This window comes from Moschus berezovskii, chromosome 20 (genome assembly GCF_049115385.1).
Source record: "Moschus berezovskii isolate FMDL1 chromosome 20, NW_MosBer_1.0, whole genome shotgun sequence".
Classification (NCBI taxonomy): domain Eukaryota; kingdom Metazoa; phylum Chordata; class Mammalia; order Artiodactyla; family Moschidae; genus Moschus; species Moschus berezovskii.
Genome location: NC_142479.1, coordinates 67,532,897 through 67,554,953, shown reverse-complemented (window position 1 = coordinate 67,554,953; position 22,057 = coordinate 67,532,897). Strand labels below are relative to the sequence as shown.

General features: G+C 47.1%; 2 protein-coding genes across 3 annotated transcripts; both read right to left on the bottom strand.

Moving 5' to 3' along the window:
• Positions 1 to 687: 687 nt before the first annotated feature.
• Positions 688 to 2,508, bottom strand: NT5C (5', 3'-nucleotidase, cytosolic). The gene is made up of 5 exons (XM_055408626.2): positions 2,211 to 2,508; positions 1,737 to 1,837; positions 1,596 to 1,656; positions 1,142 to 1,256; positions 688 to 1,030 (listed from the first exon to the last, which is right to left on the bottom strand). Exons 1-5 carry the CDS (start codon positions 2,400 to 2,402, stop codon positions 849 to 851), a joined length of 651 nt encoding a protein of 216 aa, XP_055264601.2. The 5' UTR covers positions 2,403 to 2,508; the 3' UTR covers positions 688 to 848.
• A 3,343-nt stretch (positions 2,509 to 5,851) lies between these two features.
• JPT1 (Jupiter microtubule associated homolog 1) lies at positions 5,852 to 19,951 on the bottom strand. Of its 2 annotated transcripts, none has more exons than XM_055408628.2 (5): positions 19,773 to 19,951; positions 13,590 to 13,732; positions 13,146 to 13,243; positions 11,745 to 11,763; positions 5,852 to 6,116 (listed from the first exon to the last, which is right to left on the bottom strand). In XM_055408628.2, the coding sequence occupies exons 1-5, from the start codon at positions 19,826 to 19,828 to the stop codon at positions 5,968 to 5,970; spliced, it is 465 nt and encodes a 154-aa protein (XP_055264603.1). In that variant the 5' UTR covers positions 19,829 to 19,951; the 3' UTR covers positions 5,852 to 5,967. The 2 variants fall into 2 exon arrangements, with proteins under 2 accessions (XP_055264603.1, XP_088685476.1); XM_088829350.1 differs by lacking the exon at positions 19,773 to 19,951 and adding an exon at positions 18,714 to 18,852.
• Between the last annotated feature and the right edge of the window lie 2,106 nt (positions 19,952 to 22,057).

Genomic DNA, 22,057 nt, shown 5'->3' with positions numbered 1-22,057 from the left:
TCTCCGGGCTGGGCGTTCGGCCCGGCGGATGCTGGTCCTGAGAACTCTCTGGCTTAATTGTTGATCCGCACAGATCTGTCAGCCAGACACCACGGTAGGGCGCCTCAAAGACCAGAGCGTGCCCCCTGCTGTTGAGAGTCCAGCCCAGTGACTGTTACCGTGGCCGTGAGGGTGAGGACACGTCAGAAGGCAGGCACCGACTCCTCCAGCGCTGTCTCCTCCCCTCCCCACCCCACGGTCCCTGCTTGGAAGCCCTGGCCCGAATTCTCTGCCATCAGAGTTAGTGAGGGGGGCCCCTGTGCCTGGAAACACGCCTGGGCTCAGGCGGGCCTCGGGGATGCAAGTAAGCGGGCTGCTGAAGGGAGAGGGGACCAGATGCTGACGTGCAGGGCTCAGAGTCCAGTGTACACCGCTCAGCATGGGGGAAGGGGTGTGGGCCTCCGTGGAAAGCTGGGGTTCGCAGGAGAAGGTCCTGGCCCCCTTTAAGGTTGACCTCTTACATGACCAAGGAAAGACGGCTCCGAGAGGAACGGTGTCCGGGTGGACTTGGAGGTGGGCGGATTATGGGACTAATGGACTAAGGAGCCCACAGGGAGGGAGGTGAAGGCCTCCTCGTTGGCCTGTATTCCCGCTGCCCCCCGGAGGGTCCTGGCCCTTCCCTTTCCCAAATAAAAGGCCTTAAGAGAGCAGTGAGCCGAAGCGTTTCATTTAAAAGGTGCGTGTTCTCCCACCGCGTTTCCGGCCGGCGCGGTGCTGCGGGGTCGCAGCTGCCAGGCTGCACGGGGACTCGGTTCTGCCCGGCTTCCCTGCCCGTCTGCCTCGCCCTCCTCCCGCCGCTGTGGGCGGCCTCATTGCTGGGGCAGCCCCAGGCCGTCGGCGTCCGGCGGCAGGGCTCCCCGCTTGCTGTCTATAATCTCCCTCCAGTTGTCGGTCCAGGAGCGCAGCCGTCTCCGAGGCGGGGGCAGGGCCAGGTGCTGGTTGTGGCAGCAGGTGAACAGGATGTGCTCCCAGCTGGGGGTCTCCTCTAGACCTGGGCGGGAAGGCAGGGAACACGAAGTCCCTAATCTGGTTATCTGTACTCCCTCCCCCTAATCCCAGCAGGCCAGATGCCTGGAGGCTGCTAAGGAAAAAGGCTCCCCACCTTGAATGGCCTCCTTGTCATCAATGAGTAGGTCCCCCGAGATCACTGTCTTGTCACTCGTCAAGATAATGCGCTCCACAAACTGGCGTCCCAGGTGCTTCTCCACCCAGCGGTACTGTGAGGTGGGCACAGGGTCAGTAGGGCAAGATGGGCCTCTGAACTCAGGGCCAGTAGGTGTGAGGGAGGGTCTGCAGCTTGTGAGATACTCCCTCCATTACCCCCACCCAACTTTCTGTGTTTCTGCTGGTGTGTTGGGTTTGTTTTTTTTTTTTTGGCTGGGCCATGCAGCATGCGGGATCTCAGTAGCCCGGCCAGGGATTGAACCCGGGCCCCCTTGCATTGGGAGCACAGAGTCTTAACCTCTGGACTGCCAGGGAAGCCCCCCGATGGTTTCTTTTAACAAATCAGAATTTAGGAAGCTAAGTTTGCCTGTGGAGCGCTGGGGCAGCCGCACCTTCTCCTGCACACAGTGGTCGTACTTCGTCAGAGGGCTGGTGCAGATGAAGACCTGGGTGCTGCCGGGACGCGGCACGATTAGACGGGGTGGCGCCCGCCCCTGCCCCCCAGCCCCCTCCCCCTCGCCGCGTTTCCTCACTCCTGCATGTCATTCATCTCCCGCATGGCTTCCAAGGCTCCAGGGATGGGCTCCAAGTCTAGGAAAAAGCCTGGGGCTTCATACACACTGGCCACTTTGTCCTGAAAGATACAGCGTTCCCGTCCTGGCTCTGATCATAGCAGACCTCAACCCACACACACACACCTCCCCCGCACACACACAACGAGGACTCTCAAAGGTGAGGTTCCTGGGGGGGCTTTGGTCCCCAAATCAGAGTCCCGGGTGGAGTATTTTGTTTAGCGGTAAGGAAACATCCCCAACCCCCAGACTGTCTAGTCCCAAGTCAAGTGTGGATTCTGAAGTGAGAGTTGTTCATTTTAAACAGGAAGGTGTCTGGACATGGTGCAGAGACAGTCCTGACCCAGAGGAGAAGCTCCCCGTCCCGGATGTCCTGTGGGGTCGGGGCTCCCCTCTCCCCTCGCGCCGCACCCCTCCCATCCACCCGCTCCCTACCGCCAGGTCGGGGCGCAGCGCCCGGTACTGCTCGAGCGCGAAGAAGCCGCGGCGCTCCTCCAGCGGCACGTGCGGCTCCCCGGGGAACCGTTGGAGGAAGCCCCGCAGCAGGCCGGCCTCGAAGTCCGCCAGCACGCCGTCCATGTCCACCAGCACCCGCACGGGCCGCGCGCGCCCCGCCGGCGTCCCCATCGCCAGCGCCGCGAGGCAGGGGCCCCGGGGAAACGCGGAACCGGCCCCGTGTGCGCGCGGAGCCGGGCGCGGGGATGGCCGCTTCCGGAGCCGCGGCGGGCGGGGCGGGGCCGGGCTGATTTGCATGGGCGCCGGGGTGCCCGCCCGCCCGCGGGAGCCCCGGGCCTTCCCCAGCGCCCGCGCCACGCGTCTGTCCGAGGGTGCGCCTGCGTGGACGTCAGCCGCCCTCCGCTCTAGCGGACGCCCTCCCTCACCCCAAACGTCCGGGGCCAGACCTTCCCGGGTCCCCTGGACTGTCCTCAATACTGGGGAGCGTCGTCTTAAACCTGTGGGCCGGCTCCGGCTTTCTCAGAACCCACACCTGCTCACCCCGCGGGGACGGGAGAGCTTTCGCCCGCTGCGTCAAGGCAGCACCAACCCAAGGCCCGAACCTCGGGGACCCCCAGTAGCTGAAGTGAGTGAATCTTAAGACAACGGGAGCACAGCTCCTCAGAGATGAATTCACAAACCAGAGTTGGCTTGAAACATGGGAGCGTCTACTTCAAACCTCCTGTTCAACCTGGAAGAGGCGATTTTCCACCAGACTCAGGTAATCGGGACCATCCTTTCTGTGGAATTGATTTTTCTCTGGACTCCTCCTCAGCTATATCCTCCTCTGAGAAAATGCTGGTCTCTGCTAACTTTTGTCGACTCTCAATTTTTCGTAGATTTCATGTTATTTCCTGAATACATGTAAATATGCTGTGCTTACTCAGTCGAGTCCAACTCTGACCCCATGGACTGTAGCCCGCCAGGCTCTTCTGTCCGTGGGGTTTCCTGGGCAAGAATACTGGAATGAGTTGCCATGTCCTCCTCCAGGGCCTCTTCCCAACCCAGGATCAAACCCAGGTCTCCCGCACTGTAGGCGGATTCTTTACCTTCTGAGCCACCAGGGAAGCTCACATATTTACTACAAACTAGATTCAGATTTGAGTGACTGACCCATCTTCCTGTCTTCCCCCCCGAACACCCCTCCCCTTCCTGATGCTTCTGTTCCATTGGGTTCTGAACACCCCAGTACTTCTAAATGGAACAGAAGCATCAGGAAGGGAAGCCTGGTAATCTAATTTTAAAATGGTTAAGTAGACTAGGTATTAGCAATAAATACTAAAAAAAACTGTGTAAAAAGACAAGACTGTCATCAAAATGCTGACTCTTCTGCCATCATCATTTTAAGTTCAACTTCACTTTCTAAACCATAAGCTTTCTAAGGGGAAAGATTCAACACCCTTAGCAAACATGTTTATGAAGAATTTAAAAAATCTGTAATAGTACCAGAATGACTGGCAGAACTCCCTCACAACTCTTTTGGACTACTTACCTTCATAGCATAGAGAACTAAACCCAAGTTACAGTCCTGACATTAATCAGGGAGCTGTCTTTCCCAGGTCTGTCTAGTTAGTGAGAGAGAAGGTAGGTGCAGGTTTCATGCCTCTTAAGCTGTAACAGAAACCTTAACTCAGGTTATTTGTAGGATTAATCTGTTTTAGTGAAACTGGAAAAATTGTATAGTACAGCTGACCGTTTTGCAAAATAATAAGGAAGAAAAACAACACCCCCACAACCTATGATTACCCTTTTTCTTCCCAAAGAGATACTTATTAAGTCAAATGAGCTGGTGGTTACACACCAGGCTTAAGTCATTTCAACCATGGTGGGGGGTGGTTAAAGGTGACCTGTTTCTAAAGTTTTTTTTAACTTTTTGGCCACGCCCCTAGGATCTTAGTTCCCCAACCAGTGCCCCCTTGAAAGGGTGGAGTCTTCGCCACTGGACCACCAAGGAAGTCCCCAAAAGTCTTAAAGTTAGGAATCAAGCTTCCAAATGACAAGCCCAAGGAATGCTGCACAGGTAGACCGAAAAAGCCATGGGACAGGGCCCAGTTTGGACGTTTAATACCTCAATCTGGAACTTTCTCCCTAGAACCCAGTGTGCTTTCTCCATCTCCTGTCTCCTGTATCACTTGACAGGTCTCAGGTGACCTTGTCCCCTTCTGGCCACATGACCCTTCTTTTCTTTGGAGCCCTCTCCTTTGATCACCCACCATCGAGGCATCCTGTAGGCATGAGAGAACTTAAAATGTTAATATTATCACCAGCAAAGGAGTGTAAGTGGTAGAAGAGTCTAAAGTGTATTTGAGAGAACAGCACTGAAACAGGTATATTATCATTTGTGAAACAGATCACCAGTCCAGGTTCACTGCATGAGACAAGTTGCTCAGGGCTGGTGCACTGGGATGACCCTGAGGGATGGGGTGGGGAGGGGGGTTCAGGATGGGGAACATACATACACCCATGGCTGATTCATGTCAATGTATGGCAAAAACCACTACAATATTGTAATTGGCCTCCAATTTAAATAAATACTTAAAAAACCAATAAAGTATATTGGCTAATAATTGTTCTGGAAACCAGTTATCTGTATTACTCCTGTATTTTACTACCAGATGTCAGTTAATGTTCACTTTGGCATTCTGAACTCACGCTGTTTTCTTTAGTGAGACGCCCACTTCTCTCTGGGCCTTCCTTAGTCTGTTTTAATTCGAAGGGTTCATCAAATCATTGGCTAGCAGGGTTATTAGTAACAAAGAAAAAAGCAACTAAGCAGGTAGAATTGCCGAAACAATCTCAAAAGGACGACACAGGACACAGTGTTTCAAAATTTGTACATCGTTTACTTTAAGCAACAGTCCAGGATTGTGAAGTACAACACACATTTTAAGGATGAGACTTTCGTTTCATGGTCAAGCACCAGCATCATGCACACAGCTTCAAGTTATCTAAGAAGAGCCCTGCCCCCAGGGGGTCTTCCCCATGAACACCCCACCCCTGCTTCACCACCTGGAATTCATCAGTCTGAGTGAACATGGAAGCCTTCCTCTGCGTGGGAGCAGCAGGCTTTGCTCAGCCAGTCATGTTAAGTATCTGGCTTAAATATATCTAAGGTTCAGAAATAAAAGGCAATTTTTTGTTTTACTTTTTTTTTTTGCTTTGCAGGCGGCAAGGCATAGGGCACAGGCCTTTTATCGCTCCATATGGCACAGGAAGATGCTTTTAGCAAAGGGCACTGACAAGTTAGGGCAACACCAGGTAGGTTTCAGCATCAAGACAGCCTTGTTTGGGGGCCTGAAGGGACAGTGCCTGTTGACTGTTTACTGGTCTGTCCGATCCAGGCTTGGTAAACCCGAGTAAAGCTGACCAAAAAAGGGTTTTAAAAACCTCAGTACAAAAGATCCTCTAACACATTTGAAACCAAATTGTTTGTTCTTAAAAACACGGTACTAAGTGTCACAAAGCTTTCCCTCCAATCTACTACTAGAAAACACTCATGCCAAGGCCTACAGACCCAGAGGAATCAGGACAGACAGAGAATCTGTTCTTCCAAAAAATAAAAATAAAAAGACAGCAGTACATAAAGTGCTTCTTTTTTAATGAAACAAATCCAAAAGATGTACAGTCAGGCTCAAGTTGTGCAGTTCACAAGCATGGAAAAAAACAAACAAAATGACAGAGTTCGGGGCAGACAGAGCTAACCCAGGACGAGACTGGACTTGCCGCCAGGGGGGTTTCTCCGGGATGGCACAGGTGCCGGCGCCACTGGGCTGGGCACAGGGGCGGCAGGCACAGGCTTCTCCTCGCTCTGCCCCAGGCTGGCCTGCAAGTCTGTGTCCACGTTTTCTAGGAAAATAGAATGAAATTAAGACAAACAGCTATTCCCAGTGAAGACGACAAGTCTAAGTTTTTGGGGGGAGGTTTTTGAAGGATGATTCAAACCATGCCTAGAGCTATAAAGAAAAAAAACAACTGCACGTGGCCACTATCCAGAACCAGCCACTGTTAAGTGTTCCGCCATATGTGTCCCCAGGTCTTTCTCTGTATGCATTCCTTTCTAAATTACATAAATATTGGCGACATCAATATTTTAAATGTGAACGTTACAGATAAGCTCTAGGTCCCTGACCACCACTCCACTTCTGGGTGGGTCTCCTTTCCTTATTCCCAGAGGCCCCACTACTAGTTGTGTGCATTCCTCTAGCCCATTTATTTTACCTAAGCTGTGTGTATTTTACTTCCAGCATATCACAGACGATCTTGTTTTTATTGTATTTAACATAATTGATACCAACTTGTACCTTTTGGAAATTTACCCCCACTTATACACATGATGGTAAAGCTGAAACTCCAATACTTTGGCCACCTCATGCGACGAGTTGCCTCACTGGAAAAGAGTCTGATGCTAGGAGGGATTGGGGGTGGGAGGAGACGGGGACGGCAGAGAATGAGATGGCTGGATGGCATCACCGACTCTGTGGACATGAGTGAACTCGGGAGTTGGTGATGGACAGGGAGGCCTGGTGTGCTGTGATTCATGGGGTCGCAAAGAGTCGGACACGACTGAGCGATTGAACTGAACTGAACTGAAACACATGGTCAGGTGCTTCCCTGGTGGCTCAGTGGTGAAGAATCCGCCTGCAGTGCAGGAGACTCAGGTTCAGTCCCTGGGGTGGGAAGATGCCCTGGAGGAGGAAATGGCAACCCACTTCACTCCAGTAATCTTGTCCGAGAAATCCCATGGACAGAGGAGCCTGGGGGGGCTACAGTCTATGGCGTCACAAGAGAGTCAGACACGACTGAGCAACTAAACAGCATACACGTGGTCATATCTCATCTTGCTTAATTCACTGCTTTCTAGTATATATACAGTATATACGATTAATCCTCTACTGACAGTCAAAGAGTAAAACCAGTCTGACCATTCTGAAACTGTAATGCGTATACCCTGGAACCCGGGCCCAGGGGACACACGCTGTCGTCTCCAGTTTGAACAGGGACTGGGCACCTCCTCCTACAGTGGCGGTACAGGTCCACTTGGCCGCCCACGACAGAACATCCTCTGCGTACATCTGTCCCCTTCCCCCACTTGATAACCACCTCACCTTAGTATCTGTCTGAGTGATGGGTGAAAAAATATATTCAATTCTGTCATGTGTTAACGTTTCCATGATTAACGAGTGAGGCTGACTTTTTAAAAACCATATAATATCCAGCTGTACAGACGTTTATTAAAGACTCCACCCCCACCCACTGATGGTCAATTATCTTAATCCAGTTACTCCCATCATATCACCCTGCCCTTTCCTCATTAAAGCCTTAAGAACCAGTGTTATTATCATCCAATGTCCTAGATACTGCTTGACGGATTCCCAGACTGACTTGTGAAATTCTCAACCAGCATATAGGAATCCTTAACCAGGTTGTTGCCACTGATTCAAATTCAAGAGTAATTGCAAAAGAAAAAAAACGCATTATTTTCTGCAAAAGGTAATTTTTATGAAGCGTTTAATAGTTTAGGGAATGTCAGACTTATTTTTAATAAAAAAAAAAAAGCCACTCTTCATTTCAGTGTTTATCTTAAATTCTGTTGCATATTCTAACCCTAAACCTCGCAATAATCACACAGAGGCACCTTTAGTATAAAAAACTAAGATATTTATAAGACTTGGAAGAAAAACTACCTTAAGGTTTAAAGACATTTATTCCCTCCTAGTTTAGAAATTCCAAAACCCTGGAAGCAGCGAGGCAGATATACTGGTTATGACATATGCTATGTAAGAACTTTGTAAGCACTCATATTAGACACCAACGCAAAGTACTAACTCCAAAAAAATTACTCGTTAAAAAAAAAGCTCCTCATAAGACTAAACATTAAAGGTCCACGTTCCTAAAACCACTGGTACTAAGTTTTCATTCAGCTGACTGAAACAGAGAAGTTCAAGGAGGAAGTCTCAGATCAGAAACATAGCATCTCAGAAATATGCTGCTGCTGCTTTAAACATTTCATTTCATGAATTTTTGGACTGTTCGATAGAACGGACTTCTAAGGCATATAATGTTCTATACTATTCAGCTACAGGTAGAAAGGTACTGTGTGCTTTCCAAGATGACAGCACTCAGTTATGAACCAAAGCTTGGCGAGAAAGGGTGACCCCTTAGCTTCCTGTTACACAAGAAACAGGACCACATGCATCAACAGAAAGTCCCCAAGTCCTCCGACAAGCACCCTTAAATGACCTAGGGAAGCGTGTCCAACTGACTGCAAACACAAACCCAAGAGCCCACATTTTAAAGCCATCCAAGACAGACGAGCACAGACCACGACCTCAGCCTGAACCAGCGTATCAATCCAAGCTGTTTCATCTCTGCTGCGAGGACACAGCCTCCCCAGTGGACAGGATCTAACTGAAATCTCCACCATCCGGGCCAACCAGCTGAGAGGAACACTTCAGACGGACACAAATGTTACCCTGCATGGTAGTTTATTTCCATAAAATGGTTTTTAGATAAACAAGCTCATTACTACCAATCTCACGTTTGCCGTTATCATTATGAATGGAGCCGCTTTGTCTTTCACAACTGGGTGACAAGAAGCCAAAAGAGAAAAAGGGGAGGGAAAAAAGCACCTATGGAGACTACACAACCGCTGCCCTTAACCTAAATGCCCATTTGTCCATCAGAAATACTCTGGCCAGAGAAGATGGAGGTTGGTTTGTTACTTCCCTGAGTCTGTGATAAGTATAGGAATTGAGAGTAAAGGCTTTAGAAACTTTTATGGGACTTGACAGAGAACTTTTGTTTGTCTACTGAATCCAGTAATTTAAGATGTTTTTGTTTTTCAAAACAAAATTATGGCTTCTGCCGTAATATACATCCTATATACCCCTTACTGTCTGTCTTCTCTGGCACACCAGTAAGGTGACTGGTCAGACAGCAATGTCAGAAGAGAAAAAACTGACTCATCTCCTTCCTTTTCTGGTAAGCAGCCTGAGGTGAACTCTAAAAATGGTGCGCTATTCACTTGACCCAGAAAACCCCACAGAATCATGCAAATCAAGAGGTTCAAATCTTGAACACTCGTGAAACTGCCCAGGCCATAAAGGGTATGCATATCCGAAAAGCCACCAAGTATCTGAAGGATGTCACTTTAAAGAAGCGATGTGTGCCATTCCGTCGTTACAATGGTGGCGTTGGATGGTGTGCACAGGCCAAGCAGTGGGGCTGGACACAGGGTCGGCGGCCCAAAAAGACTGCTGAATTTTACTGCGCATGCTCAGAAATGCAGAGAGTGATGCTGAACTTGAGGGCTTAGATGGAGGTTCTCTGGTCATTGAGCACATCCAAGTGAACAAAGCCCCCAAGATGCGGTGCAGGACTTACAGAGCTCACGGTCGGATCAACCCCTACATGAGCTTTCCCTGCCACATTGAGATGATCCTTACTGAAAAAGAACAGATCGTTCCCAAACCAGAAGAGGAGGTTGCACAGAAGAAAAAGATATCCCAGAAGAAACTGAAGAAACAAAAACTTACGGCCCGGGGAATAAATGCCGCAAAAAATAAATGCAAAAAAAAAAAAAAAAAGACTCATCTAAGGATCACAAAACTAGAACCTCTAGAAAACACAACAGACTTGCCCGAAGGCAGGTAAGGACTTCTGCCCAAGCTTCCTGGACCTTCTCCCTCTTTCTTCAATATTTCCAAAGTCCCCAGTATAGACATTCCTGTGTTTAATTATCCAAAAGATGAAGGTAGTATATCCAAGCAAGATCTGCTTTATTTAACTGAGCAGAACTGATTGGCTTTGCAGTGAAGTTGCCGACAGAACTGGGGTAGTCTTTTACTCGCCAGACATGGTCTGAATCGTCATGCCCCTTGTCATTTTAGGACAGGCGAGCTACAAGTAGCGGCAGTCAGGAGCAGAGAATAATCAGGTGCCAAACTGACATTTAAAAAACACAAAAAAGAAGGACTTGTCATACTGTACAAGTTGCATGTGCTACTCACCTGAAGGATCTAGAACACTGGGCTGGGGGCAGGGGAGAGAATTTTTTCTTTTTTTCAGTTACAGCTCAAGAGTTTTATTCGGCAAACAAAGAATAGTATACCCTCGAGGCGTGAAGGCGGGCCGACCCCAAAGGAGAGGCTGAGAGAATTAATTATTAGCAGGACAAATGACATGTATTTTCATAACTTCAGCCTCTCACATACTGCTCTGGGCTCCCCAAATTTGTAATTCTATTCATTGATCAAAATTAGTGAATAAAGATTAGCTGCTTCATGGGCCTCCCTGGTGGCTCGGTGGTAAAGAGGAGACAAGGGTTTGATCCCTGGTCAGGGAAGATCCCACATGATGTGGAGCAACTAAGCCCGGCGCCACAACTATTGAGCCCATGCTCCAGAACAAGAGAAGCCCCCGCAGTGAGGAGCCTGGTGACCTCAACCAGACAACAGTCACCGCTCGCTGGAACTGGACAAAACCTATGCAGCAACCAAGACCCAGCACAGCCAAAATAAACACCTTACTATTCTTGCTAAATAAGGTCTGACACGGGAAGTGTTTCTGAATACAAAAAGCAGCGGAATCAAAAAGTCTACATTTTTTTTTTTTTGAACCTCCAGAACAATCTTTTTAAATAGAACAGGCTAGGCAGAAACAAAAACTAATACACCTTCAGTCCAATGAGAACGCAATCTGTCTGTGGAGGGAATACCCAGTTAAAGTTCACAACAGTTTAGAAGATTCTCCTCCCCTCATGCCCAGCGAAAGACAACGAGACAACTGAACAGGAATTTCTGTCTTCCTGGAAGACTGACTCGCCAAATGTAATGGCAGGAAAAGCCTTGAAGGAGCGGCTTCATCCTGGGCCGGCTACGTGTCACCGGGTCAACTTGAACCTGATGGCTGCAGGCCAAACACACGTAAACCCCACATCACACGCACCAGCAATTCTCTGGCACTTGTTAAAGTACCAATAAATACTTCAAAGATTTTAAACAATTAAATGATTACAGCTCTTTTCCACTTATAATTTGATGATGTGCGTGCTAACTGAAAATTTACACCTGCCCGCTAAAGTCATCATTCACAAGATCACAGGGTTACCGGTGTCTTGCTGAGTAAGCACTTCAGTAGAAAAATCAAACTGTCAATTTAATGCTGAGGTCTGAGCTTGAGATGCCAGAGACGGTTACTAAGAAGCTCTCACTGAGTGTAACAAATACCAACCTGATTGATACCCGTCTGTTCTGAAAGCTTTAGGTTTCCAGCCTTGTTCTTGCTGCTGGCCGTGCTTGCTAGCTTCCATTTTGATTTCCTTTCCCTTTAGAGGATGGACGCTGGCACCTGGGGCTTAGCCAGGTTCACTCTCCAGCCAGCCTCTTTCCCCAGGACATGACTTGAGTCAAAATTCCAGTCTATTCTAACATTTACAGAGCCAGAAACTGGCATACTTTTTTCAGACATACTCACCATGAATGTCACCTTCTCCCTGGAAAAGAAAAAAGTTAAAAATTTACTTCAGATTTTAATTTGGCCACACACAAATAAAACAATCATAGTTCAGAGAAGCTACTGTCTGTCTGAAGACAGATGTCAAATTTTGTTTTGATGTAGTCAAGTTCAAGGTCAAGGTGCCCTTTACAATAAGCAGCCTTTATTCAACTTGGAACAAAGCTACACAAAAATGCTACTGGACCCCCCCAAAAAAAATGCTACTGGATAAATTGCCCCAGTGCTAGTAACATGGTCAAAACACCAAAAACCCTTAACCTTGACACTGATGACCTAATATCAGTTAGCACTTCAGAGGAGCTTTTATCAGAACAGGAAACTAGTAAGCCTATCTTTCCATCCCCTTCCCTTCTTTCTAATCTAGCTGTTGAAGGGCCTTCATCAATTCCAAACCCCTTCTACTGGTCTCCCCACATTCAGGCGGCTGCCATCTCCATGTGCCCCGAGGTCCCCACTCAGGCACATCCCAGCAGGCTTTCCAAACATACACCTGGGGCCAAGGGGCCGTGCTCACCTGCAGACAACCGATGGTAACACCATGCCACAGCCTCCTGCAGTTTAGCTCTAAACAGCAGGCAACATTTGCCAACAACTAAAACATCCTTGAGCTCAGATATGCTACTATGTGTGAGATACACAGGAAGTGCACGTGATCCGGTTTCAAAAATCAATACTGAAGGATAAAGACTAACCCAACTGGTAGCAGAGACACATGAACAGACCAACGTCACATGAACTCACTTTTCTGATCTACTCTATCAGTCTTCCATCAGCAGTACAGTCAGTCCCTTTCTTAATTACCTCTCTATATAATATAACTCCAGTGGATAAAAACCTAGTGGGAGAAAAGGTTCAGGGATGATTGGATAAATAATTTAATAGAGGCTCTTTGCCCTGGGTATTAACGCCAGGGATTGAGATCATAAGCAAAGCCTTTAGAGAGTTAGGATAGACAGATGCCCTTTGAGAAACTGTTGCTGGAGTGATATTGATGCTGATGAATGGGAAAGATTCATGGAGGTTACAGGAAAGTGATGACCAAGAACGATGCCTGTGCCCCTGTCAGTGGCCTCCTCCTTACCCCTGCCCCACCTCCTCACCTCCCCACCCCTCCCCATTTATGCTACTTTCTTTTTACTCTGATTTCTATTTACTAATATTGTATTTTTTGATGTTATAATAAAAATTCAATAAAAATTTAGTGGTTAAGTGCAAAAAAAGAAAACCAAAAACCAAACCCCAAAACTCCAATGGCAAGTCTTCGTACAGTGGAGGAAGGGCAGGGGGCGATGTGAGAATTTCATTTCTAAAGGGCATAAACCTCAAAGCCTGTCTCTCCCCCTATATTGTTGCACTGACCTTCAGATCTAAGAAGTCTCCAGAGTTCGCTTCAGAAGAATTCCTTCTCTGGGGTCCAGATGACTCAGAATCTTCCCTGCCTCCAGTAGACTTGGCACCTGAATCAAAATATACTTTCATGAGGAGTACAAGGGAAAGACCAAAAGCAAGCCACTATTTAATGAGTTCGCTTCACATGACAACACCAGCCAACAGTGTCAGGGAGTGATGGCTAGAAAAATGCCATGGAGGGGCCACACAAGCCAGCCTGATGGCTCTCCTTGTTCCTAGCCACCACACCGACTCCCAGCATCTCCCCTGTCTCAGCCCTCGTCTCTCCTCCCACGACAAGCTTTAACTGTTTTTTCTGATTAAGCTAGATGTTGTTACTCAGCAGCACAAAACCAGCTGTGGTGGTCCCGCTGGGTCCACCCCTTGACCACTGATCACGGAGACTAGCAGTACCTGCCGACTTGGCCCAGGAAGGGGGATTTTCCTCAGGTGTCCCAAAGATGCTGGAGGCCATTTTGTTCCTCCTCACGGGTTGTTCTGTTGGTTCATCAAAACCTAATGAAAAATTGGATCCACCACCAGGAGGCCGCAAAACCCTAGAAATGATAGCAAAATGTCAGTTTCAGATCAGATCAAGACGTTTCCTGGTACATGTTTTCAAACACCTTTCATTTCAGTTCCCCCACCCATTCATTCCACACACACCCCCACAAAAGAGAACCGTTAATGGGAAAATTAGGAATTGATTCCAATGTGGTATAAATTCAACGACGGACCTTAAGGTGGTGAGGCTGTGCACCGCACCAGGCAGCTGAAACAGTCCTAAAGCACCTCCAGCAGACTGGTTGGGATCCCCTTTTAGGAAAAGGCCAAAGCCTAATGGATCCTGTCTGCTGGGCCTAGCTGGACACATTCGCAAAGAAGTTTAGAAGCACATCTTGTTATTAAAAAAAAAAAAGTTCCATTTCCAACAAAAATTTTTAAGTGGAAAAGTATACATATAAACTTGACCAATTTAGAAGCCCAAGGAAAGCTCATAATCATCTCTCCTGTCTCAGGATCATTCACAAGCCCTGTTTATACACGCGTACCTCACTATTCTCACTAACCATCGTGAGTGACCAGTCACAAGAAGAGAGTCAATCCAGAGTTACGTGCAGGACTCTATGACATGCTCCACACCCATGAACCTTTAGACACCATCTATAGCTCTTGTGTTTGACAAGGAAATATGGCACTTTTCCATTTACAGATCTTCCGGTCACAGGCTGACCAATTTGTCCCCTCCATGAAAAAACTCAATTTCATTTGTCCTGTCACTACTCAAAACATAGAAAATGGAGATGGTTTCATGGGAAGATGTCCTAACTACAGATTGAGTTCCTTTATGGTGATGGGAGTGGTCTATTTTTTTCTATTTCTTAAGTTGTTTTGAATAAGAAACATTTATCTAGGAAGATGTCTGTTTCATTCAAGTTTCCAGATAGATCCAGTTGTCATTTGTAAACTCAGCTCCTTATATTTGAAAGGAAAGGAAAAATTAAACACTTTAGGTAAAAATTCTCTTCTAAGTATCCCTCCAGAGGCATCCCCAAGTTGTGATTTTTGTTCCATTCTAAATATTTTCCCATTTCCATTATTTTCTTCTTTGACTCATAAATTATTTAAAAGTACATTTGTAAATTTGAAAACACAGGTCTTTCTAGTCTGATTTCCAGCTTTTCATTATAATACAGATGGGGTCTGTGTGACATGTTCCTTTGAAATGTGACGTGTTTTATGGCTTAATAGGTGCTTCATTTTATACATCTTCTGTATCTGCTTGAAAGGAACATATACTTGCCAGTGTTCTGTATGTCTACTAGATAAAGCCTATTAATTGAGTTGTTCAAATCTACTGATTTTTTTTTTGTCTGCGCCACATGGCATGTGGGATCCTAGTTCCCCACCAGAGATCAAACCTGCAGCCCCCCACACACATTGGAAGCACAGAATCCCAACCACTAGACCACCAAGGAAGTCCCATGAAATCTACTAATTTTTAAATATGTTTTATCAATTACTGAGATTCTGTTACCAACTTCTCCTCAGGACTCTGTCAAGATAAGAGTTCTCTCTCAAAAAGACCACCCCTGGAGTATTTTATATAGTTCAGTAGGGAGAACTGTGATGGATTAACTGGCCAGTCATTTTGATTAAAGGAACAAACCAAATATATATTCCTAACTCACTTCAATTACCACAATAAATTCCTGCTAGGTCAAATATTTAAATTTAAAGCCTAAGACAAAAATATTGGAAGGAAACTTGTACGAATATGGTTCTAGTCACAAAGGCTTTCCTTCTAAGCATAAGAGGAAAGCCAGAAACCATGAAAAAGGGACAGTTTAAACTTGGCAAAAATACACATATTTGACAAAGGATGATAGAACTGCTTTTAAAAAAATTAAAAGAATCATGAGAGAAATAAAAATGGACAAAAGGTACTAACAGGCCATTAAGAAATATGGATAGTCTCTAAACATTAAAAATTCAAATTCACAAGCAAATAAATGAAACCTGAAACAATGTATTTGTTGCTTATTAGGTTGGTAAAGATAAAAAAAATGCCAATTTCCGGTGTGAATTAGTGTGAGAATATAAATTTGCACAAACTTTCTGTAGACCATTTTGATAAAATATATCAAGTGTTTAAATTTGCATCTTCTGTGACCCAGGGAGGGGGTTCTACTTCCATAAGTTTTCCTAAGTAGATAAGCAGACATACGTACAAGTAAACTTGCAGGTGCAGGCTTGGTTAGGCCTAAGCAGAAGAGAAGCGAACTGCTCGGCCTTCCCCTCTCAACTATATCTAGTTCCTTCCATCTTCTCCAACCCGGTCAGGCCACATTCTTCCCTGTTCTGTGAACTGTTCTGCCTTATCTCCACCTCAAAATATTTACTCCCATATTTCCTCCTGCCCAGAGCACTTTCCACCCTTTCCTCGGCGACTGTTTCAAAACCCAGCTCATTTCTGAAACCTTCTCCTCCTCCAGGAAGCCCTCCATGACCTTGAGGAATAAGCAGCAGGACACGGAGAGGAAAGAATGCTACACACCCTCTCTTTCCGGCCGCCAGTTCCTTCTGTAAAGGACCAAACAGTAATTAGTTTTGGCTTGTGGGTCATTTGGTTTTTTGCAGCTATTCAGCCCCATAACACAGCACAGAGGCAAGTCACAGACAACATGAAAATGAATGAGGGAGCTATGCTCCAATAAAGCTTTATTTACGGACACAAATTTGATTCTCACGTCAGTTTCACAAGTCATGAAAGATACTTCTTCTGGCCTTTTTCAGCCATTTATACTTGTAAAAATCAGGTGCCAGCTGGACTTGGCTATAGGGTGGTAGTACATTTGGCTCTGCTCTGTCTAGTTCAACAAATAACCTCATTTTTTAAAAGAACAAAGTCAGGTCCAGAGAAGTTCTAAATGAACTGCCCAACTTTAGTTAAATGACAGAGATGGGGCCAAACCCCAAATCCTCCCACCCTGGCAGGCACATAAAAAGGGCCCAAAGTGAAGCAGGGGGATCACTCAATACCATTTTCTCTTTAAACTACAAACCTATATAGTTGGTGTTCTGATTGCTTTTCATATTTTCTAGACTGAACATATTTCTTATATAGGCCCTCTAGCATCTTTCCCTAAATCTAATATTCATGTCTCTCCATAGTAAAATTCAATACTCAATTTACACTAAATTAAAATGTCATTATTATTTTCCAGGGATGGGGTTGGGGGAAATCCATTGTGTGCTTTTATAACATGTAAAACATTTAAAAGCCTACTGTTTGTTAAGTCTCCCATATTAAATATTCACTCAAATTAAATTAATTAAATGAATTAAGAAATCATGTTCAGGCATACCTCTTATAATTTTGGGTCTGCTAATAAAATTGTTTAAAAAATAATTAAAGATATGCTACAAATTCTTAATAGTCATTCTCCATGTTAAAGTCGGAAGTGACTAGGTTTTTATCATTTGTACCTCAAATCAACAGACACTTGAAATATTATAATCAAAATTAGCTTGCTTCAAAGACTTCCCAGGTGGTTCAGTGGTTAGGGCCCCATGCATCCGCAGCAGGGGACATGGGTTTGATCCCTGGTAGGAGAACTAAGATCCCCCAAAAAAACAAAATTAACTTGCTTCACTGTCATCCCCTTCATTCCCCAGACATCAGACTGATTTTCCTTCCTATCATAATTAAATTCTCATGAATTATTTCAGCCAGATGAAAATCTTCAAAACCCTAATAGAGCAGGAATTTTTTTTCTTTTTTGACCTTAAAAAAGGAAAAAAGACACTACAATCTGATCACCAGCTTAAAAAAGAAAGTCAAAGCTCTGACCAGCCCAACTTTTTAAAGGTCTGTGTCCCTCCTGCAATAGCAGGCTCTACCTACTCCGATGACGTCAGTGTTGTGGAGCCCATCTGTAACAGCGAGACATCCCCAAACAAAGGATCTGGATCATAAGAGAAATTATTTCAATTTTATTTTCTAAGATCCCGCTAGTCTTCCTGAACTATGATAATGAGATCAGAATCACATCTGAGACTCAACAAAAATGTGTCCATGAACTAAGGGGAGCAATTTTCAAAAAATTACTCTTTTTCTTTCTTATCCCAGAGTTCCCATATGTGCTTTGCAGATCATTCCCTACCAGACTAAATTTATAATGTGTTTACGGAACCAGGAAACTGTTACTGGAGGAAAGAAGTTTAAGAGAATTAGGTGAGAAGGAAAGGTAGGAAGTAAATAAAAGGACAATGGTACCTAGTCTTAAGATAACAATATTGGAGGAAAACTGATGACAAAAGGGGGTTAAAACATTTATTTTGCAAAACCAAAAGTCATGTATGTCTCACATCTCAAAGCTACAAATCAAAAAACTAGTGTGAGGATTCATTTGACCTGGTTACTTAAATTCTTTATGAATTCAGCACTAAATTGCACCCAACCCCAAAGGATAAAAACCTCTGATTTTTTAATAGAATGCTTAAGTTTCCACATTCCAACCACTACAGTCTGGCCAGCATAAAGTTGACCTCAGGGCACAAAATGAAAAACCAAGGTTCAGTTTGTTCCAGTGTCCTCTGGAAAAAAAAAAATCTCCCTGGAAGGATGACAAGAGAAGAGGGAGTGACCAGGGTTTGCGGAGGTCTGTCTACTCAAGTTCCCCTTCCTCCGAGCAGCACACCGATTTAGTTTTCAAAATCTTTCCCATTCTTTTCCACATTTGAAAAGGCAACGGAAGAGCTGAAGAAGAATGTCATTTCCAACACCACCTCCCCAGCCTCGCTGCTGAGGCCTGCTTTTTGTCCCCAAGGACTCCAACCCCTGTGAGACACTGCTCTTTCACGGCTCTCTTCTTAGCCCCACAAAATGGCTCCCTTTGTGCCGCTTGCCCAGGACCCCAAGGCTGCCCACACATGACGGCGGGTCGTAATCAGTGAAGAAGAGAGGCTCAGAAAAAGTAGAATCAAAGCTGCCTCCGCGCCTTGGGCAGAATCCCAGAGATGCCTGTGTCCCACCTTTAAGAACAGCCTGCGTGCAATTAGCCGAGACAATGTGGACATCTTCCACCGCATCCAAAGCCTTCCACCAAGTTAGACAAGGGCTCGGAAGAGAGGCCCTCCCAGTCCACACACCGTGCCCAGGGCCCCCTTGCCTGGCTGCAGTGGCATGAGTGGCCAGAAAGGCTCGGGCTGCGCAGGTGGAGATAGTACGGAAGAGACAATGGATGTCTCGGGCCCCGCCCAAGAACAGGAAACCTCCTCCATCCAGCCCGGGAACCCGGGCCAGAGGTGAACTCATTTGGCAAACGTCAAAGGGGGAAGCGAAAGAGGTGGGATGTGAAGACCGAGGTCCGAAGGTTTGAGCGCAGAAAACCCACTTGGAACGACACGCTCTCCCTCCCATTCGGAGGTGGGCGCGGGAGGGGAAGGAGCAGGGGTCTTTCCTTTGTTAGCAGAGGGGAGGCACTTGGCGGAGCGTTTACGGTTGGGTCCCGAACGGGGGCGGGGATCTTCATGACCAGCCCCGCCCGAACACAAATGCCACCTGCCAGGCGGACCCGAGTGGGCAGGAGCCCGCCGGACCCGATCGCTGCGGCTGCAGGATCTGACCGCCACGCCGGGCGCGGGGCCACCACCTGCTCCGGGGCCAGAGACAAGAGCGCGTGGCCGGGGGTGGGACAATGGGGCCAGATCAAGGTGCCCCGCGAGCTACCCGCACACCTGGGGCCCAAGACCACCGCCCTGAGGCCGAGCCGGCCGCGCCGCAAAAGGCAGAAAGCGAACCCTCTCAGCACGTCCCGACTAACGAAAACCCGCCGCGCTGCGAGCGCAAGCGGCCCCGGCCCTTCCCAGTCCCTTGCTTCTGGGGAGGAATGAATGGGAGAGGAACAGGAATCGGGCGGGGCCGGTGCGTCAGGGTCGCCGGCCGCACAAAGGCGGAGCTGGTGGCCGAGCCCGGCTACTCGGCCGGGCGCGAGCGCAGCGCCCCGGGCACGTTACAGCCAACAACCGGCCGCCAGACCCGCCCGGCCCCCTGGGCAGCAGCCCTCCCGCCCCGGAAACCCCTCGCCTCACCGGGAGCTGTTCCTGCTGTTAGGGTCGACGCCCTTGAAGGTGGTGGTGGTGGTCATGGCGCCGAAAAGCGAGGTAGGCTGGCGCGGAGCGGAGCGCTGAAAGGGTCAGGTTGGAGGGGCGCAGAGCAGCTCTCCAACCCAGAGTCGGCGACCGCTGCAGGAGCCTCCGCCGTGGCTTGCCAGCCGGACCGCCGCTTTTATAGGGCTTACAACCCCCGCCCCCACCCCGGCGGCATTGGTCGATTCAAATGACCCTGTTCACTCCTATTGGCTCCCTGGAGTGCCAAGCACCCTGCGGCGTCACGACGGGCTGAGACCGGCCCTGATCAGCCTAAACCCGCCCCCTTCCTGATCAGGGCCGGTCTGGGGACGTTTCCCCTCCCCCACCGCCAAATCTCGGAGATGATTGGACAAAAGACAAACCTGCCCGGCGCTCTGTACGAGTTGTGCTCGCTGTCACTTAAAAAAGTTACCTTGATAGAAAGAAAAGCTCGCTCTGGGCTAGTTGGAAATCGCAAGTTGAGGGCAGGTTCATCTTTACCATTCATTTTGTCTTACTCATGGCGGGTAGCAAGGGAATGCTCCTCAAGAGAGGAAAACGACTGCTACAAATCCACGTTTATTGAGTACCTACTATGTGTCCTGACTGGAAACCTGACAATCCCAAAGCAGCAGCACTATGAGTCAGCAACAGAAAGCACACGAAGATGATCCCTTGTAAAACGACGGGAAATTCTTTACATTTTAATGTGACAATTTAGCTGTAACGCGTGGTGCATGCACTAAACCAAATTATAGTCGTTCCGATTTGAGGGCCGGTTCTTAACGCCGGTTAATGCCGGGCTTCGGGGAATGGCCACATCCCTAGCTACTAAGGCCACGGGAGTAGTCCAGGCCTCTGCAGCTGTTTATAACCGTTAAGTCATGACTCTTCCACCTGTCTGGGTAAATCTATCCCCACAACAAATGCAGACATTTGCAGGACTCAGGAATGACTGTTTATAAGATCATAATAGTAAAGTCTTGGGCAAACCAGAGGCAAGGCCTTCCCGGTCACGCTATTTCCTCAAGGCAGATCTCTTTATTTCCCATAAGAAGTGAACTACATTCCTCTTTATGTGGCCTCCTCCTTCCTGGCCATCTGTATTGGTTAACCACTCTCCTGGGTTTTCATGAAAAGCCAGAGACAAGCCCTCCTCTTCCAGAAGGCCTGGGTCATATGTTTATGTGCTTACCACAAAAGCATGAAGCATACCACTTGTTTGGATTAAAATCTTCTCTTTCCAAAGGTTGGACCTAAAGTTCCAAAACTATAAAAACAACCCCCAAAAAAAACCTCTTCAGGCCAACCTAGTGAGCATGCACCCTTTCTTCAAAAGTCACAGTTATTAATTAGGAGGTAGTGGAATATGGTGGTTTTGAGCTCAGGGTCTCAAGGAGAAATTCAGGTTTGAATCTCAAATCTTACCTTTTCTGAGCACTGTTTCATTTGCAAAACAAGGACAGACTAGTATCTAGACTCCATAGACTTGAGAAGACTGGATGAGGTAATGGATGTAAGGTACTTGTCCTGACATATCATCAACATGATAGCCATTTTTATCATCAGACTTACTTGGAAAGTAACCACATTTTTCCTTAAACAATCTGCAAGTGGTTTTGTTAAGTTAAATGAGGGATTTAAACTTGACTCTTTGGGTGCATTTTCGCCTAAACTTCTGAGTTTGCACTGGTTTGCCTTATTTCCTCTGGAAACCAGAAAGCCTATGTTCTGGATCTGCTTCCTCCCAATTTAAGACACTTGTAGGTCATTTATACGGAGAAGGCAATGGCAAGCCACTCCAGTACTATTGCCTAGAAAATCCCATGGATGGAGGAGCCTGGTAGGCTGCAGTCCCTGGGGTTGCTAAGGATCGGACACGACTGAGCGACTTCACTTTCACTTTTCACTTTCACACATTGGAGAAGGAAATGGCAACCCACTCCAGTGTTCTTGCTTAGAGAATCCCAGGGACAGGGGAGCCTGGTGGGCTTCGGTCTCTGGGGTCACACAGAGTCGGACACGACTGAAGTGACTTAGCAGCAGCAGCAGCAGCAGCAGCAGGTCATTTATATCCTTGAGCCCAGGTTTTTCATCTGTAAAATGGGGTTAACGGCAGCTCTTCTGTAAGATTTGAAATAAGATAATTAGGTACCCCACCCTGACTGCATAACAGAATAATCTATGAGTTTTGGGGGGATTTCTGGGTACAGGATACAGCAGTGGATATCTGGAATACGTTAAAC